Source organism: Rhinolophus ferrumequinum, chromosome 10 (genome assembly GCF_004115265.2).
Source record: "Rhinolophus ferrumequinum isolate MPI-CBG mRhiFer1 chromosome 10, mRhiFer1_v1.p, whole genome shotgun sequence".
In the NCBI taxonomy this organism is placed as follows: domain Eukaryota; kingdom Metazoa; phylum Chordata; class Mammalia; order Chiroptera; family Rhinolophidae; genus Rhinolophus; species Rhinolophus ferrumequinum.
Window position 1 is genome coordinate 33,357,188 of NC_046293.1, and position 21,278 is coordinate 33,378,465.

General features: G+C 34.6%; 1 protein-coding gene across 2 annotated transcripts in view; it reads left to right on the top strand.

The window, feature by feature from the left end:
• The window catches only part of SLCO1C1 (solute carrier organic anion transporter family member 1C1), a 47,799-nt gene that overhangs the window by 19,867 nt on the left and 6,654 nt on the right, over positions 1-21,278 (top strand). For both annotated transcript variants that reach the window (XM_033118734.1, XM_033118735.1), the window contains 8 exons: positions 2,916-3,062; positions 3,989-4,087; positions 5,865-6,110; positions 7,181-7,345; positions 9,752-9,947; positions 14,759-14,924; positions 17,641-17,825; positions 20,155-20,219. In XM_033118734.1, the coding sequence (XP_032974625.1) occupies positions 2,916-3,062; positions 3,989-4,087; positions 5,865-6,110; positions 7,181-7,345; positions 9,752-9,947; positions 14,759-14,924; positions 17,641-17,825; positions 20,155-20,219 (1,269 nt within the window). The remainder of the gene's footprint in view (positions 1-2,915; positions 3,063-3,988; positions 4,088-5,864; positions 6,111-7,180; positions 7,346-9,751; positions 9,948-14,758; positions 14,925-17,640; positions 17,826-20,154; positions 20,220-21,278) is intronic.

Below are 21,278 nucleotides of genomic sequence, written 5' to 3' on the forward strand. Positions count from 1 at the left end.
AGAAATATGTTTTCCCTCTGAACATAATTTAATTTCTGTGTTCAACCCCTTTTCATCAGAATGGCAAAAACTTAATCTCAGTCAATTTGTCCCTAATTTTCACCCTTTTCCCAGGGGCTACTTACATTCTATGGAGCTTACATAACAGTAGAGGAGGGAGTTGTGAGTGGGGGTACTTCTTGGTGTTGTTCATGCTTTGTCAGTTTAACTATCTAATTCTTCTGGCTACAGTGTTTGGTCATACATGTCTCCTTGGGGGTCATCTTACGTCCATGTCCATGCCTTTTTTAGCAGAACAGCTCTCTCTGATGCAGAAGTGACAATCTTGGAAACATGGAAATAATTCCACTTTCCACAAAAGATTGTAGTAGGGGAATTTTGTTAGAATGATAAGAGTTCTATGTGGCAAATTGCACAGCAAGTATATGCATGAGCCACCCTTGGGCTCATGGGAACCATGTCTTCTATGTTACTCTAGACATTGGAAATCTTATGAGTAGCTGAAGGCACAAATGCTTAGCTATACTGTGCAGCTGTCTCATGTTTGGGGGTCTTGCTACCTCCCTGGGCTCTACCTGGCTAGTGTAGCACAGGTTCTTCTCATTCATGGAGTCCACAGATCTGCCCACAGATGTTTGCCACGTCTCTGGGATGCTGCACAGGCAGCATCTCAAATCCCCTCTCCTCACAGCCCTTCAGCATCAATATGCTCAACATTTCCTCCCCACCACACCCATCTCACCCCCTACCCCTATCCTGGGAACCAATTTCTATAAAGACAATGTGGAAGCCTTTCTTTTATATACCTGCTATCCATCCAAATCTTTTATCTGTACCACAAAACATTTTCACTCCTCTACTATGCTTATTAATGCTTTCTTTTGAGATGTCCTTTTCCTGGGCGATGAACACCAGAGGTCTGGCTATTTGAATGAAATGATGTGCCAAAGGATTAAAAGAACTATAGAAATATGAGAGGGAGAAAGTGGGGTGGACATAATAAACATAAAAAAAATATAATGGGTAATGAATTTAATTAATATCCACATAAAGAGGCAAGGAACTGAGCCAAGGAGTTTGGACTTTCATCTGTACACAAGATACAGTCATTGAAGATCTTTTGTTGTTTTTGTTTTTGACAGTCAGAGAAGATGCATAATTTAAATGAAGATACAGCTAATTAGGAAATATTTAAACCTTTAATGTTAAAAATAGAAACATGCGGTTTAGAGGCAGGGAACAAAAATGTTTTTAATGCAAATAGACAGGTTAATAGGTAGGAACAGAGGGTAAGACTCGCAACTCAATCCTTTTCTTTCCTTTAAAGTCATAGACATATGTGAACATTAGACATAGGAAACACAAGGCTCATCGTAAAACAATGGAGGGACACATATGGGACCTTTCTTAAAAATGCTTCACAGACACCCCCTCATTTCCCCCATGAGACCCTAGAGCAGAGCTTTCCAACAGAACTCTCTGTGATGATGGAAATGCTCCATATCTATGCTATCCAATACAATAGTCATTAGCTGCGTGTGACTGTCAAGTATTGGAAATATAGCTAGTGTGATGGAGGAACTGAATTTTGATTTTTATGTAATTTTAATTAATTTAAATTTCAATAGCCACTTGTGACTTTTGGCTACTATATTGGAAAGCACAGATCTAAGGTGTCTCTACTTATCTACAAGGCTTCCCTACCAATAAGTTTCTTAGAAGCACGCAAATGTTGGGGCTAGAATTGACATTAGGATCAATTTTTGGAAAAGGAATTCACAGTATATTTTGGAGAGTGGAATAGAAAGAAATCCAGAGAAGATATGTGAAAAACCCATGGTCACTTGGCTACATTTCTAGAAACGACAGAATCAAAACAAGAAGTAATATGACTGCACAGTGTTTTTTTTTTTTTCCTGTTACATGGTCTGATTCATCCACAAGAAAGCAGTCACCCCAGTTCTTCATAACGCACACTTCACATTGAAAAATTACTTTAAGGGTTACTAATAGGTAAAAAAAAAAAAAAAAAAACACTTCTACCTCATAGGGTTATTAGAATTCAGTTTAAAAATGCCTACAAACCTCTTAGCTCCATGTCTGGCAGAGAGGGGGCATTCAGAAGTGGTGATTGTTGGGGGTTGTTAATAGTAACCCTCTTATTAACGTGAATAAAGTTTTCAAAGTATATTTCATTTATGCTGTGGGAGTAATTATCTGACTTCCAATGATCATATTAAGACATGGGTTTTATGAAAGCATTTAAAAATTGTTAGTTTTTAATTTCACTCTAAAAATACTGTCAGAGGTTCTTTTTGTTGGAATAATTATACTTCTGAAACATATAGTGTTTTTAATTTTTATATGAATTTGTTTCCTAAACATTAGTCCTAAATATGGTTATTCACTATCAAACAATTGTAATTATAGGCAGTGCTACCTGAAGTTAGAGTATCACCCATATAAAATTTTGAATTCTATGTAAAACTTGGTCAGCAATAAAATTACAAGTGATTTCTGCTGAAAAATAGAAGAGTTTAAAGATAATGGCAAGGAAAGCCATTGTTCAAAATTTTGTGTTTTGTCCCAGACAGGATATTGAATGTTATTGGAGTGTAGGAATTCCAAGAACTTAGTGTAAGTATTAAATAAAAAGAAGAGAGCAAATAAGAAATAAGGGAACAGGAACACAAAGCAGTAGAGTTCCTTGGTCAAAGTCTCTGGAGGATTTACACTACCTAAAATATTGAAGTTACAAAACATTCCCCAATCTTGCTCAAAGTCCTTTCAAATTATAGCTATTGCATATTTCACTTCTGCATTCTAACCCAATTTTAGGACAATTTGTAGAAATGCAGAGTAAATATTTAACTTTGATAGTGATCTCATGTCAATCCTCTCGTTTTCCTTTCAAGAATGTGAAATTGATGCCAGCTCCTCCATGTGGGTTTATGTTTTCCTGGGGAACCTTCTTCGTGGAATTGGAGAAACTCCTATTCAGCCTCTAGGCATTGCTTACCTTGATGATTTTGCCAGTGAAGACAATGCAGCTTTCTATATTGGTAATGCCCATCTTATTTATCTTCTTGGGAATCAGGATACCTGGTTTTCTCAACTCCATTCTAAACTACATAGAGTGTAGAAGGTTTTTTACTTCATATCCATTTCCTTTATTCTGTTCACACATTTCTGAAGTCCATATTGAGAACTTGAATTATTAAAAAAAGCTTCAATTAGAAGGACCTATTGCATTATGGAATGAACATAAGATTAAAAGGAAATAACTGTGAGCTCAATTGCAATGATATATGACATAGTGTAAGTATCTTCATGGACTTCAGATTTCATAGGTTCTTTTTTGGGGGCTAACTGTGCAGCATTTAGGTGATATGCATATATATATACACGCGTGCACACACACACACACACACACACACACACACACACACACACATGTATATGTATATCTATCCAGGGATCTACATAGTTACTGTTCTCACAAATGGTCCCACTGAAGTTCTGAACACATACATTTTTCCACTAAGGTGGAAGAAATCAATTTTAATATCAAAACAAGCTTTATGCTTAACCAACCATAAAAAAGTTTTGAAACCCTGTCAAAAGGTATAATTATGATTTTTGTCAGTGGGTGAATCTAATCCTAGGGAGTAAAGTTAGCTCCATTTGGGGAAATAAACTTCTTCAGAGTCCTGGTATTATTTTCTTATGAAGAGGTAACTAATGCCTTAAAAGTGTTCATTCTTATTCCATAGGTGAGAAGCACTTATTTCCTAATTCAATGAGGTTGAAAAATTGACAAATGATGTACCCTTAAGGAAAGAGCTGATGAAATACCTTCAGCTACTAATTGGATCTCATTCACATTTCTTGTTCAATTTTTTTTTTTTAATTTACAAAAGCAAAGAAATGGTACCTTATTTTTTATTTTTATTTTTTTTTATTTTTTTATTTTTTTGTGTGTGTGCAGGGTGTGTACAGACGGTTGCAATTATAGGACCAATCTTTGGCTTCCTGTTAGGCTCATTATGTGCCAAACTGTATGTTGACATTGGCTTTGTAAATCTAGGTAAGGGAACTTATTTTTATTTATTTATTTATTTTAGTTACTGTAATTTTCTAATGGAATGGTATAGAAAATATCAAATTGCCCTTTTATAAAATTACAGGATGGTAATCATTTATAAAATAAAAATAATTCGTGAAAAAACATTGATAAATCATCATGCACATTAATAAATGGAATATGAAAAATAGGTGGTGATTAGAACTGGATGACCCATGGTTTGTTAGTCAGATGTATCATTTTTCACTTCTGGTTTGCCAGTTCAAAGGCATTCCAGCATATTTAAGACTAAAAGCTGTGACGACTTGTTGGCTCTTGTTGGTTTCAGGTGTATCAACATTTCTTACAGTCACATCAATTGATAATGTATTTGTACACTTGCCAGAAAGACCAAGGATTGAAAGTCTTCTGGCAACCAAAATGTCCTTCTTTACTGTACAAACCTTTTTTAGGTGGAGGCATATTATAATGAGACTAGCTCTCCTTCTGGGAGAGTACTTGTGTAGAGAATACATGGGAGACAGAATCTTTCCATAGCTAGTAATTTTTTTCTTTCCTTGTGAGATGTAGCCCCTAGAAATAGATAGTATTTTTCGGTTTTTTGTTTTTTTTAAGCAGTCTAAGAAAGCAGTTAGAAACAAGAAAATGTTTCATTTTTTTTTTAATTCTGGAATTGCATTTACAAATTGTTATGTTAAAATAGACTGCAAAACTCTTGCACTAGTTGTTCTTCAATCAAACTGCAGGATATATTCCCCAAAAAATGTATTTATTCATCTATTAATTCATTAACCTCCAAATTTTATTTTATATCTGCTCTATCCCAGGTTTGTTTTACCACAGTGGACAAAATATTTAAGTTCCTATACTTGTTGAATTGTAAAATCCAGTCATAAAGACTGATATAGATAAGAAAGCATAGGTGTGATGAGTGGTACAGAGAGAAATGATTAAATGGAAACAATGAAGATGCAGTGATAAACTGGTATAAACATTTTACCAAGTATAATGCAGTAGCAATTGAGCCTAATTGTCAAGAACATGTGCTACTCTTGTTGCTCTCACAGAGTGTGGAGGAGGTGGAGTATAGTAATATCTTTTACAGGTTCATATACATATGTATGACCCCAGTTGGCCTGGTTCAAAAAACTTTGTCAATGCTTACCTTTTACTCAAATGAGAAATAGTGTCAAAGAAAAACAACACGTTTTTTGATGAATAAGATAGTGACATTTTATTTACACATAAAATCTTGCTTCAGACCTAGACTAGCTCTAAGGTATTATTAAACATCATTTAATAAGTAGAATTTGGAGTGGTTCAGACTGTATTTGGGCGACAGGGTATAGGACATAACTTTTTCTTTGAGTAAAATCTTAGACAAGTGTTCAATATGTAAATCGGATGTAAGTGGCATTGAGGTGCTGTAGTTCTCAGAAGGTTTTGAACCCTCAAAACTTCCATCACATGTTGCTTTCCTACTGCCATGAGTCCCAGGCCCCTCTGCAGAACCCCAGAGCAGAGTTTTAACACTGTGGGTCCCCTTTTGCACGCTATACTTCTAACCTAAGGAACAAAAAAAGAAAGTGTCGTGCTCCAGAAACACCATCTTTCCTTCAAAGAGCAAGATAGTAACATTCAGAGTAGAAAAAGTTATATATGAATTATTAGATATTTTTATAATGTGATAGAGTTAATGCTAGGATTTTTTTTAAAGAGGCTTATTTTAACACAGTAGCTTTGCTGTATATGCTATTTAGCCATCCTCTCTCTCTTTCAGATCACATAACCATTACCCCAAAAGATCCCCAGTGGGTAGGCGCCTGGTGGCTTGGTTATCTAATAGCAGGAATCCTAAGTCTCCTTGCAGCTGTACCTTTCTGGTGTTTACCAAAGAGTATTCCGAGACCCCGAAGCAGAGAGGATTCCAATTCCTCCTCTGAGAAATCCAAGTTTATTATGGATGATCACACAGATTACCAAACACCCCTTGGAGAAAAAGCAAAAATCATGGAAATGGCAAGAGGTAAGCCAGACTCTCTTTGATTTTGAAATACTTTCAGTTTTCCTGTTTGGACTTTATAGGGATCTTTAAATAATATCTATCTTCCCTTCATGTGTTCAGAAAAATTTGGGAAACTATGCAGAGAGCAGAAATGAAGATTTTAAAAATCAGTTTTATTGAAGAACATGACCCAAAGTCTTGCTGATTGATATTCTACCCTCACACCTCCTCAATTTAGACCTTGCAGCTACCCTGACCCAAGAATGCTGCTTCACATCAGCCTGGGTGGACAGAAAAGACAAGAGTTAATCTTCAGTGCTTCTAGCCTTTTCACAGATGAGATCCGCCCATTTGTGAAATGTGTACCAGTGTATGACTCCCACCAATGATGACTGGAGTGAATGTGCTGTGAGGCAAAAGGCCAGATGTGTTCTAGTGAATACCCTCTACATGGAAACATGCGGCCATGAGGAAGATTGGTCCCCTTCAGTTGGTCCAGCAATATTCTTTCCTGGACGGCCCCAGCAAGCAATATTTATATTTATAGAAAATCTTCACATTTCTAACTGGCTGCATACAAGGAAGAAGGAAGAAAACCAAAGCTCATTTCTTACATTGATGTTCATACATTAAATGGAAATAATGTTCATATTCCTTTTCTTGTGACCATGACCCAATTTTGAAAAATAGAGATCAGGAAACTGAAGTTCTTAATGTCCTGCCTATAGCTACCAGCTCTGTAGTGAGGCAATAGTCTCATTCCTCTTGCCTTTTACTTATATCAGTTAGAGCAATCTGTTTCTGTCTGATTTATACCTCTAACTATAATCTCAATTGTATGCCTGTAAAAGCAAGTGCCTATGTTTACATCTGACCCTGGCCAGATCTCAGCCTTGACTTGTGCCAATGGCTTAATATTCATAGTGTGTGTGTCTGTGTGTGTGTGTGTCTGTGTGTGTGTGTCCCACACTATAAATGTTCTTGTTAACTATGACAATGGGACTCAGCCATCTAAGCCCTGCCGCCAAGGCTGTATCTTCTGCCAAGGGTGACACTGTCTTTAATTACTCCATGTTATTTTTATCTTACAGATTTTCTTCCATCACTGAAGAATCTTTTTGGAAACCCAGTATACTTCTTATATCTGTGTGCAAGTACTGTTCAGTTCAATTCGTTATTTGGCATGGTGACGTATAAACCAAAGTACATTGAACAACAGTATGGGCAGTCTACGTCTAAGGCCAACTTCGTTATTGGTATGCTCATGCTTTCCAATAGGTACTATCAGCTGCATCTTGTTAAGCCTTGTATAGTTAGGGAAATTTATGCCAGTATTTAGATTGAAGGTGTGGCATCTTAGATATGAAGTCAACAAGTGAGTGAAAATAATCTAGCAGAGTAAAATATTTACATAGTCTGTGGTACAACTTTCTAGCAAGAATTATTCACAACTATGGAGGAGTGACCATGAAAATATCATATAGGCCAAGCATACATTTTATTAGGTGGTTGTTAATACTGGATATTATGTTTCAAGTGTAGCCAACATCTCATAACAGTGGACATTTTACCTGAACGGTTTCTAGGATCATAAAAAAGGGAGTATTTGGACAGGTTAAAGGTTTCATTTACAAAGCAAAGTTTCTATTTGCTCAGTCAAAAGACTTTTCTGATTGGGTTATTTAAAGGGGCCGTGTTTCTAGCAGAGCAATACAAACAATAATGAGAAAGATATTAAAGAGCAAAGAAAAACATGAAGAAATGAATAAAGAACCAGAATCTACAAATATATAAACACTACCCTGCAACTAATTGGATACTTTTAAAACATGGATTAGTTACTTTAGTCCATGAATGTAATTTAATGCTACTCTTTCAAGGCATAAAATATATTCAATTTTTTTAACATAGCCTTTTATGAGAGGAGACTCCAATGGTCTTTTCATTTTGATAATGAACCTTGACCTTTTCCTTTACATTACGCCAAAAAAAAAAAAAAATTTGAAATTGATCATAATCTAAATGTAAAAGTTAAAACAAGTTACTAGTAGAAGCATAAGGAAAACATTTTCATAGCCTTGGGGTTTGGAAAAGAGTTCTTAAAAGAGACTTAAAATAGCATTAATGAAAAAAGAGAAGATAGAAAATTGGACTTAAAATTAAGACGCTCACCATTAGAAGAGTAGAAAGGCAAATTGAAGTCTGTGAGAAAATAATTATAATATATATTCAATAAAGAACTTGTATCAAGAGAAAAGTATAGTACTGTTACAAGTCAGTAAGAAAAAGATTGGCAATTCAGTAAAAATGTGAGATGATGAAAAGTAATTTTAATTTGTGAAGAAAAATATATTTTTATTATGCCCAAGAAGGATGGCTAATTTTACTTCTTTACACACAATTAGCTATATGAGTATGAAAATTCCCATAAATTTTTCCTTGCATTTTTCTCTCTGTAAAATTCAGATTTTAATACTTATTTCTTCCAACATTAGAGTAATATTGTGAGGTCCATTATATCATATGGAATTTTACTTCACTGGGAGAGAAGCTCTAAAAACCTCCCAAAGTGCTGTTATTATAACTCATTACTATTTCATCTCAATGGCTAAGGCTATAATACATCTGTGAGGAATTCAAAGTTTCCCATTTATATTCTAATTCTAATTGTGCTGACCATCTCAAAACAGTTAACACAGTTGTCATGACTCTAATTTAAGATAATAACAAAGAACAGGGTCTTGAACCTGAATGGGTATGATGAAATAATAATTGTTAAGTTAGCTAACATTTCTCTTCGCTTACTTGATGTTTGGGTAAATATATAAAATTCAAAAGAAAATCTATAAAGTAAACTGCACTCAATTGCAGATGTTACTACAAATTACAACTAATATTCCCACTTGGAATATTTAGATGGTAAACATTTTAAGATCAGTACATTTTATGGTGTGAGTGGAAAACGTTCATAATGAAGACATCAGAGAGAAATTTCTATCTCATTAAATGTCTTGAAAATACATTGAATGAAAGAATTCTAAGAAACTTTGGGAGGCAAGAAGCACATCTCATCTGATATTCAGGAAATTTGCCATCAGCTTGACCCAGCATGGACAGCTTATAGACCCTAGGGAATTTGAAAGGGAGAATCAAGCTAACAGTATATTTGAAATGTCCTACTAAACTTTTTTTTGTAATCTGTTATAATTTATTACCTTGAAATAAGAGAATAATATATCCAGGAGAAATGTTATAAATGAATAAACTATAGTTGAACCAACTAAGGTTTATTCTTTAATACTTTTTTTATGGAAAACTGTGCGAGGAACACAGGATTCTATGATGAGTACAATTCTTCCCTTGAAGGTGATACATTCAGTGCTTATTGATTTCAAGCCCTGTGCTAGACATTGTGTAGGCAGAACTCTGAGACTGTCAGTTGTGTTATCATTAAACTATGGCCTAGACATTCATCAAAATCTCTTGATATGTGTCAGTAGATGATAGTGAATTAACATTTCTATAACTTAAAATGACCAAGTAGTCTAATAATGTGTCAGAAACTAGTGCATAATTTTGTATAATCCCTTAGAAAGTTTGTGTGAGTGCAGTCAAATTTCTTTCAGAGATTTGCAAAATGATCTATTTTTCTTGTTCCTCAGGTCTCATCAACATACCTGCAGTGGCCCTTGGAATATTCTCTGGGGGGATAGTGATGAAAAAGTTCAGAATCAGTGTATGTGGAGCTGCAAAAATATACTTGGGATCATCTGTCCTTGGGTACCTCCTATTCCTTTCCTTGTTTGCATTGGGCTGTGAAAATTCTGATGTGGCAGGACTAACAGTCTCCTACCAAGGGTATGTTCTCTCATTAAATAATCTGAACTGATTAGCTTGCTTAATCAAATTAATGTTTGATAGAGTGTCAAAATAAAATATTTTTATTTACAAGCATCATAACTATGGAGAGGGCCTTATTGTACTGTGGAATAGCTGACAGTACTTAGGAGATGGAAGCTATTATGTCACCAAAATCTGTCATCTCCTTTGGATCTGAATGTCTTACAGAAATATAAGAAATGCTAAACTTACATTTTACTTTAGGGAAGCAACCTGGTAGTGGAAAATACAGAACTTGAATCTTCCCTCTGCTTATTCTTAGCGAAGAGACGTTGTATGAGTTATTTAGTCTAATCCAGACTCAATTTTTCCATTTAAAAATAATAACTTCTTTTAAGGTTTTGTAATACTTAAGGAAGATAGTATACATGAAAGTGATTAGTACTTAACTGGCACGAAATAGATGTGCCATTCATAGCAACATTTGTTTTTTGTTTTTTTTTTGAACACCTGAATAACCAGAATGTTCTCTATGTCACCCTTCATAGTCTCTGTTGTACTCAAGTCATATGAAGTTTCAGGAAAGAATGCTATTCCTTCACCCAATGACCCATGTGACAGCTCTCTTTACCTTTTTGCAGTTGGTCAAAATAATATTTATTGATGTTCTCCGACCAATGCTATCTCGTAAGGGGTGGGTGATTAGATTTCTTAGTTTCCAAAATCTATCACTCTGTTATTTTAAAATTAAAGAGTAGTTAACATACAACATTATATAAGTTTCAGGTGTACAGTATAGCAATTTGACATTGATATATACCTTACGATGTGATCACCACAATAAGTCTAGTAACCAACTGTCATCCTATAAAGTTATTACAATGTTATTGATTATGCATATATACCCTGTGCTGTACATTATATACCCATGATTTACTTATTTTATAACTGGAAGTTTGTACCTTTTGTCCCCCTTCCCCCTTCCCTCTTCCCTCTAGCAGACCCTCAGTTCTCTGGATCTATGAGTCTACTTCTCTTTTGTTTGTTCATTTGTTTTGTTTTTTCAGATGCCACATATAAATGAAAACATACAGTTTTTGTCTCTCTCTGACTTATTTCATTTAACACAATACCTTCTAGATCCATCCATATTGTCACAAATGGCAAGATTTCATTCTTTTTTATTGCTGAGTAATATTCCACTGTGTACACATATACCACCTCTTCTTTATCCATTCATCTATTAATGGACGCTTAGGTTGCTTCCATATCTTGGCTATTGTAAATAATGCTGCCATACCCATCAAAGAGCATATATCTTTTCAAATTAGTGTTTTCATTTTCATCAGATAAATACCCAGAAGTGGAATCTCTCTTAATACAAGACTGGATCTTGAAGAAACTATTACGTTGATGCAAAAGTAATTGCAGTTTTTGCTATTTTATTTTTGTAACCTTTTAAACCACAATTACTTTTACACCAACCTAATACTTTGCCCTTTCCCTTCAAGAGGTCTTGCCGTCACTCTGTCTCTGAACATGAGTTCCCAGGGTATGTTTCTTTATATGTCCACCTAGCTCTACATTACTGGTTTAAAAAAAAGAAAAAATAGCTGTAGCTATAGGGCAGGCGGACCCCCTGATTGCATCTGCCCAACTTACTGAAACTGCCTGTGGCTCGAAGTCCAATGCTCCTGACATTACACTCTGTGTCCTGCTGTTTCAGTTGCTTCTTGCTTACTGCTTGCTCTCCAGCTCCCTTGTTATCCTTCCATCTAAGCTTATCTATCTTTCTTGTCTCCTTGTTCCAATTTCCATTGCCTTCATTAACTTGATTTCTCCTGCTGTTAAGTGAACATCACTTGTAGTCTGTTACCTAAAAGGTCCAGGAAAATTAATGAAAACACAGTTCACATACCATTGCTTCTACAAGTTATCACAGCACTGTTATGCTTAATTAAGTGTAGCATTGTCTTAGTAACAGCAATGTAGATTAAGAATGTTAGTTGTAAACACGAATAGAAAGAAGTTTCTGAAGAGGGTAGAAGCCTTGTGCTATCTGTAACTGTGCCTGCGATTTTCATGGTAGATGGACAGTGGTCAAGTATCTTGTATTTTGCAATTTATAAAACACTATAACTTTTATTATCTCACTTGGATCCTCAGAGCACCTTTATGAAATAAACCTTGTTATCCCCATTTAATGGAAACTGAATTTAGAAAAGTCAGTTAGCATCCTCAGAGTATAAAATTCTTTCTACATCCTGCTGTCCCAAAGCCAAAAGCAATCACATAAACAGGCAACAACAGTGAACCTTTGAGATTCACATTGAAAGTATACTCACATAATAAAAGATTAAATATTTTTAAACCAATAAAAGATGATATATTCATTGTGTGAGTACTAACCCTTGAAAGCATTCACCTTGAAATACTATGATTGCATTGCAATAATGCTACCATTGTTTAAAACATTCTAAGACCCCTCTTGAAATTGCATTCTATGTTTTTTTGGAATATTCTTAACAATGGCAAAGAGTGAATTAGCCTTTCAGAGCAGCTTTGCTATTGGAAACAGCCAAAAGACATGGCAACATCCCTGAAAAAAATCTCTCTCCTCCAAGTTTGACTGTTTTGAAGGAAAAATTTCATTTGTGTATAAACATTCTGGCATGTTTGATAAAACTCATAATTAAAATTTTAAATAACCACTCCACTGTCAACACATCCTTCATGAAATATGTATAATTAATTACTGCTTCGAGAGTGCCATAGGTGATAAATTGAACTTACCTTCAGTAATATAAAATGATTGGTTTTATAAAATACAACATGCTCCCCAGGGATTATCCTGAATCACTTTGTTCCACAAGACTTCTGGGCATTCTGGACATGCAGCAGGAACACTGTGGAGAAGCTTTAGGTATCGTAGTAGAAGAAACCTTTCTTCTGCAACAATGAGAATAAGTCTGATGTGAGACATGAATTCAGAATCCAGAGACCTGGAAGGGATATAATTTGTCACTAATAAACACTGTGAATTTGAGAAAATTGCCCACTTTTGGACCTGACTTTCCTGATCTGACAAATGAGAAATCGTCCAGGATCACCCCCCAAATTCTTTTCAGCTCTAACCTTCTATGATCTTAGCCTACAGTATCCATAGTGTCCTCATTCTAGGCTTTCAAAGTCACATATTTACACTTTCAGATACTACCAAGCAGCCTCAGTTAACAGTTAATGCCTTATGGAAGTGAATAGGATGAAATATTCCTCTGTGACTTCACAGGAGACCTAGTTAAATACCCTTTTACTCCATTGGAAGACTCTCAGAGGTCTTTTGTTTTGAGTTTTGAGGTAACCAAATCCACAGCAGGTCTACTAGATGGAATATTACAGCAATTAAGAAATTATGATTGTAATTATTATAGGAAATGCCTATCAGAGGGAGGGGCCAAAATGAGTGACTCTTTCTCCAAATTAGAATACTATGTTTTTTGTTGGTTTTGATTGACTTATCAGAAATCTTGTTCCTTACCCTATTAGATACCAGGAATTGTTCTTGGTGCCAGAGACATGAAAGTGAATAAAACAAATAGTTACAGCCCTCACTGAGTATACATAACAGTGTATATTTTCTTGTTGTTGTTGTAAGTCCCTCAACTACCTTTGAAAAAAAAAAAAAAAATGGGAGTAGGAAAATAAGAATATAAATAAGTTCAAAATGGAAGAGGAAAAAATGAATTATGAAGGGCCTATGGATAGCAAATAAGGAGCAGATAGAAAAGACATATCATTGTATACAAGTAAGTATCCTTTAGAAGAATAAAGGGACATGAATAGTGCAAGGAGAGTAAGAGTAAAAGAATTAGGCAATTCAGGTGACCGGAAGAAATAGAAGTGAAAGAAAAGGAATTCTGGGACAGATGAAGGGGGAAGATAAGAGAAAATGAGAGGAAATAAAAAAGAGGGAGAGAAAAGAGAAAACAATCAAATCTAGGTAAAGGTAACTGTTAAAAAACAGAACAAACCACCAAAAATACCCAGTTCTCGAGGACAAATATTGGCTAGTTCGTATTTGTAACCATTTTTCCTCCTCCCAAAGTAAGCACTTAGAAGGCTTCCAATACATTTTTTATGAATAAATAAATAAATGGGTAAATCATTGAAAAACCACGTGCAATAGAGTTAGAAAAGATGATATAAGATAGGGAAGAGCTCCATACAGTGGGAGAATATTTGGGAGAGAGAAAAGCTGGATGAGTTGGCAAGGCATCGGTATATATGACTCCTAAAAGCATTGAAAATCTGTTGAAATAATGTTCACCGCTTTGCTATTTTTTTCTTTCACCACACCATTAGCGATGTCCGTTCTGCTGATGCTCACACAACAATTCTGAAGGAAATTTAAACACACACACACACACACACACACACACACACACACTGCAATGCATTTAAGGTAATGACATAAATTGCTCTAAAAGATTATTTTTCTGCCTTGTTACCCATTTTCATACATCTTTGCACTGAAATATATTGGAAGATTCTAGAAGCAATACATATTAATACAAGCCAAAAGCCAAGAATAGGATATTACATGAAGTTGTACACCTCAAAAGATAACTTTAAAAGAAAGCTGTTTAATAGCAGATTCACATTTAACGACCAGACGCTGGCATTTCTGATGACAATTCTATTTCCAAAAGGCAAAACTTTATTGGCAGTGCCATTTATATCACTCAAGAACATTGTTTTTTTGCATTTTAAAAATAATAGGGTGCTGCCTGCTAAGAGGTAATATTTTATACTGTTACATTTCTTTTCAGAACCAAACCTGTCTCTTATCATGAACGAGCTCTCTTTTCAGATTGCAACTCAAGATGCAAATGTTCAGAGACAAAATGGGAACCCATGTGTGGTGAAAATGGAATCACATATGCATCGGCTTGTCTTGCTGGTTGTCAAAACTCCACCAGGAGTGGAAAAACTATTGTAAGAAATCTTTTCTAAAGTGTGTGCCCATGTGCCTGCTACAATCCATAACTCCACAATTCTGTGGGAGCTCAGGGACCAACCCAGAAGCAGGCCACACTGGTAGGAAACCTGGCTCTTACTCTGCCCTTGTCCATTTGTGCAGAGACAGGAAATATAACCATCACTAGTGGAACTAAAGTTTGTGAAAGAATTAGGCTAAGAATTAGAATCATGGAACAGGTTTGAGGACCTTTGTAGTTATGTAGTCTAGTTCTCTTATTTTTGCTTTTAAGGACTGTTAGCCTTGAATGAAAGAGTCTAAGTTATAAAATCATATAAGATCTGCATTGGGATCCATGTCTCCTGACCTGAAGACATGGTCCTTGAAAGTATTAGGGACAGGACAAATAAAGGCCAGTGTTAGAAAGTCTAGCCCAAGAGGTCTAGACCCAGGTATCAGGAATCCAATTGTGAGGAGGTTGGTGGTTCTAGGACAGCTCTGCCTGAGAAATCAAGCCACTTTGTGTGATCAAGAGTAGGTGGCTGGAATAAGGGTTTTTGTAGAGTGGGAGAGATGAAGTTGGAAATGTAAGTAGAAAACCAATTGTAAAGGATATTCTGTGCATCAATTATTAACATACTCATCCCTCTAATCACACATTTACATTCCTATCCCAAACACATACTCTTTCTCTTATTTACTGTATACATAGCAGTGGTCAGAATGCTTTGTACTGGTGGCTGATGAGATCTGCCTGTATTTGACAGTCCTAGAAGGGTGAAAATTAAACCACACCTATATTTACATGTGTTTATCAACACTATAAGAATGCTTAAGCAAACACTTCTGCAGACACAGGGTAACACTTGTTGATTTACTCTCTGTTTATTGTTATCTTGATATTTTATTAGAATAGAAAGGATTGGTCCCTAGCAACAGTGAATAAGACTACCCACTCCTCTGAAATCTGAGTTTTCACTCTCGATCCCTTTCCATCCTCCTTTTTTTCTTTCTTTGCTTTTTCTTTCTTTCTTTTTTCTTTCTTTCTTTCTTTCTTTCTTTCTTTCTTTCTTTCTTTCTTTCTTTCTTTCTTTCTTTCTTTCTTTCTTTCTTTCTTTCTTTCTCTTTCTTTCTTTCTCTTTCTTTCTCTTTTTTTTCTCTTTCCTTCCTTCCTTCCTTCCTTCCTTCCTTCCTTCCTTCCTTCCTTCCTTCCTTCCTTCCTTCCTTCCTTCTTTCTTTCTTTCTTTCTTTTTTTCTTTTTGTTTTTTCAGCCACTGCTCTTTTGCCCAAACTGCCTGAAGGTTTTTCTCAATTAGGGCTTCATTTATTGAAGACACTGAATGCCAGGGACTAAGAAAGGTGCTTAAAAAAAAAAAGTTGCATTTAAATATTATGGTCCTCAAGTAAATTGGTACTAATTTATTTATTTTTCTCAAGTGAGATCTGAAGCACTGAAATACAAGGTACTTGCCTAAACTTACATACCAAGTGAGAGACAGAGTCAAGATTCAAAAGCTCTTTACCTGGCATTAAAAAAAATAAACATCCTGTATGGCTACTCTTCCTTGAAAAAGAAATGCCAGCTTTATTCCATTGTTATCTAAAAAATCACAACTCTTCTCTGATGAAAATGACAGCTCATCATATATACACATTCATACATGAAATTCACAGAAATAAATTGATGAAGGATGATAAAAGTTGTCTCTCTGTCCAAAATTTAGTTAAGTTTCATTTATTAGGATATTTTTTTTCTAATGACCATTATAAATTCTGTCACATCCTCAAATTGTGCCCATTTATTTGACAAACGTGTATTGAGTGTCTAAAATGAGAGTCTATTTTAGGCCTTTGATAGACAATGATGACAAAGTAGACAGTTTATGCCAGAGATTACATTCTACTGGTAATACATAGTTTAAAAATAAATGATTATATAATATTCTAATTGGTAGTAATAAGAGCTATAAGGAGTGAAGATGAAAGGGTGGAGAGATGGAGGGTATTGTCTCGAATGGGTGGCCATGGAAGCTCTCTTTAATGAAATATCTGAGCAAAGATCTGAAGTGTGTGTGCCAGCCATGTAGCTGTCTAGAAGAGCTGCCCAGCAGAGAAAACAGCAAGGGCACAGTGGGAACCCATGTGTGTGTGGCTGAAGCAGAGAGAGAAGGGGAAATCATTGAGCAGTCAGTTCTGAGCATGATCCAGGGGCTACATCATCGCCAGTGTGTAAGCCACTTTAAGCATTTTGGGTTTTATACAAGTATAATAAGAAGCCATTGAAAGGTTGAGAATAGTGATGTAATCTGACTGCCATTTTTCAAGGCTCACTTTACTGGTTACCGGGTGGAAAACACGATAGTTGGATAAGAGTGGACACAAGTTGAGCATGAAGAAATCATTGCAATAATCAAGGCAAGAAATAATGGTGGTTTAGACTGTCTGGAAGTGGCAGAGGAGATAAAGTACAATTGGATTTGGTAGGATTTGCTGAGAGATTGTTGTGTAGGATCTGCAGTTTGTAGACCAACCATCTGCTGTTTGGATAATGAAATGTCGCCTCTCTATTTTGCTTTGTTTGATAATATATCCTAACAGAAAAATAAAAGAGTATTTTCCCTATTATTTATATAATACATGTATACCATACTGCAGTCTTTTAAAATAAACATTTATCTTTCTTTGTATTTAAATTTTACCTCAGTAATTGGACTTTCCCCTATTTTGTTACAGATGTTTTATAACTGCACCTGTGTGGGAATCACAGCTTCGATATCAGGAAATTCCTCAGGCATGGTGGGCAGATGTCAAAAAGATAATGGATGTCCCAAAATGTTTCTGTATTTCCTTGTAATATCAGTCATCACGTCCTATACTTTATCCCTAGGCGGCATACCTGGATACATATTGCTTCTGAGGTGAACACTGATGCTTCCGCCCCAATTTTAGCATAAGATACACTATAATCATCTCCAGCAGTGATTTCAAATTCTGTTCTACAGAATCATCCTGCTTCCTTATAGCTCTCTCAGGAAACTTGTCCTACATCCTTGTTCCACTTATACTTTTCCCACTTTAGGTTTTTATACAAAAATGTGGTTGAATAGAAATTTTTCTAGTTAAAAATATTTACAAACCACTGGACTAGAAAGAAATGTTAGTGCCCGCATCACTGTATCCACTCAATAAGTACAGTATGCTATTTCTAGTGCTGGTGATAATATTAATCAGTACAGACTAAATGTGTTTTAGATTAAATGTAATTTCACTGAATTATGGATGATACAATTTATAAGAATTATGGATGATACAACTGATAAGACCTTTTAAAGGCCCATATGATGCCACAGTATTTTTCATTTATTACTACTTTGTAATGTAGGTTATTACTTTTTCTATATATTCTTGCTCTGACTGGAATTATCTGTGTACATGTGTATGGGGGGGGGGGGTGTTAATGGCTTTTGGATCAATTCAAGATCCTAATCCATGAATATGGTGTTAAAGACTGGAAATATTTTTGCTTATACAACCCTCAAAGAATTTTTAATACTGTGCACTCCTTTGCATATTTTTAAGTGGATATCTAAAAATCTGTTATCTTAAATTTAAATAATAAGTATTGAATCTAGTATATTGTAAACATTTACATTTAAAAATATAATTATTTTACACGTAGGTTACTCTTTTAAATATAACCAAATGGATCTAACGAACAGTGACTAAATTACCAATATTACCTAATTTAAAATTACATGAAAGATCTTTAATAGTCAAAGTGTTACATATTTCTCCCTTCCCCTTGAATTTATATTTTCATCCAAATTCCCTATAGGTTTTTTTTCTATTGTAATATAATTTGTGATTGAACATTTTTTTTATTAACTCTCCTGGCATAGATCTCCATAAAAAAAGTATATAAATCCAAATTTTAAAATATTAGTTTTGTAACAAGTATTCTCAATGACAAAATGTTCCTAATTGAATTAGCCTTGCAAATGTTACTATTATACAATTAACAAAAATAACTTAAAGTATTACTAATTCTGATAAAATTATTAAACATAAAAATCAAATTTTATTAAAAACTAATCTTCTGTGAGATGAAGTAGGTGACTTTTAAATTAATATACCCAGAATGAGTATTAATATTTCTAAAATTAATCAAAAGTATCGTATATATCTTTAATTTCCTGCAGTTTATATTATGGAAATTGATTCGGAAGGGTAAACAGAAAATAAGACATAACATCCAAAATATCTGTTTTTCTGGAAAAGGAACATGAAATATTTGTATTTTCAAATGGGAGCATAGGTTTGAAAAGATGGAGAAGCATTGCCCCAGAGTTCTTAGACTAGGATAGTTCTTCATGGATAGCTATTTCTTCAACATCTTCTTATATTGTGCCAAGTAGTTACCGAGGCCAAATGAAAATCAGGCTACTAGAGGAAGAAATTTCCTCACCACCAACCCCTCAAATGAACCATGGTGCATTTTGATGTCATAAGGAGGTGGTGTCCTTTGATCGAAACAGAAAAGGAGCGATGTTTGCCTCTATTAAAGCAAAGATTAAATGATATTATACCGATGAAGAATTTAGTGCCATGGTTAATACTCAATACTTCTAATATGTCATCATTATTATTATTATGAAAATCCACAGGCCAATCAGTTGAAGCTATACAGTCATATATGTTTTAAGGATGCTCTTGTTATTTTATGTATTCTTGTACTTTGCTGGAAAATCAGATATCCTCTAATTAGCAAAAACACTTAGCATGCCACAGTGATGATGATCAGATGGATATGGTCCTGTGCTTTCAGACCAAAACCACAAAAACTAGTTATAGGTTATTAACCCTTTTTTGCTGCCACAAATTCTTGCAATTCCTTAGAAATTTGGAGATTCTTTGTTTTGTTTTGTTTCTTCGTGAGTCTGTTATTTTTCTGGTAAAACTTGTGAATTTACTTTACCCAACAGTATTTGAATATGTTCTGTAGAGGTGATTTACCTTTGAGGAATATTAAGTGTAAACTCCTTGCATTTAATTTAACATTGAATTTAATTTAACACAATTTGCTTTCCCCATGCTAGGACATTAGTGGGATCTCTATAAATGCTACTTGAATTCTAACATCATTTCATGTGTAATGTTTATTAAGTAGATTATCATTAATATTACTCTTTGCTTTAATGGACCATGTGTTATATATATGTATATGGGTTTTTTTGTTGTTGTTTTTAGGTGCATAAAGCCACAACTTAAGTCTTTTGCCCTGGGTATCTACACCTTAGCAATAAGAGTTCTTGGTAAGTATAATCCATGTTTTAAGTATGGTAGCCATTACAAGTATATTTTGAATGCTTTCCTAAATATTTTTACAGAATTATTACATGTAACTAAATGATGTAGGTGGTTAGGTTACTATTATTTTTATTTTCTTCCTTCATTTCTTCCTTCCCACCCTCCTTTCCTTGACTTCTCCAGAAATATTTACTGAGAACCAATGCTGTACCAATGTTATATAAAGTGATTTTGTGAAAGTAATGATAGTTTTTTGTTTAACAATCTTGTAATTTCCAGCATTGGTCTATTGTCAAAAAATCCATTGCTGTTATGAGAAAGACCTCTGGGAGAAAGAAAAGAAACAAAAAATGAATCAGTAAGAAAGGCTGAAGCCTAAAAAAATGGAAGGAATTATTTTGAGCTACTCTCAGTGCTAGGATATATTATTTTGGTAGAAAGGTCAGATCATTCAAAGAATCAAAGCAGTATGGATTTGAGTTGATGATATTTAATATAATTGGAATGTTTCTTCTGACTACCAGATTTTGCAATATGCATTTATTAAAACCATAGGAAATAGAGTGAATGAGTCAGATAAGGTTTCTGTCCTTAAAAAGCTTATATTCTAAAGAAGAAAGTGAAACAATCATAAATGTTCCTCTGCAATTTAACAGAAAAGAACTACCAGGGAGAAAAACAAACTTAGAGCTTTAAAAAAAAATCTGAAAATAAATTTGGTTTGCATAGATCTTGATATAAATAGGTGTTAAATGAAAATACAACATAATCCTGATAAAACTGAGGAAACAACAAAAGTGGAGGTGTATACCATCATGGCTGGCTCTAATTCTATACTATAAAAACATGTTATCTAGAAAAAATTTCAGATTACTGACCTGAAGTATGTCCCTGGCTGGAATTGGTCTCTATATCCACCTCCCTTTGAGAATATAGATTTGACCTACAGTATGAGAAAGACTTCAAGTAAAAGAAATGATTCGTAAAATTGATTCCATAAAAATAAAAATCTACTTGAAATGGCAATAATATTGTAAGGCAAATGATAATTATCATAAGGCCAA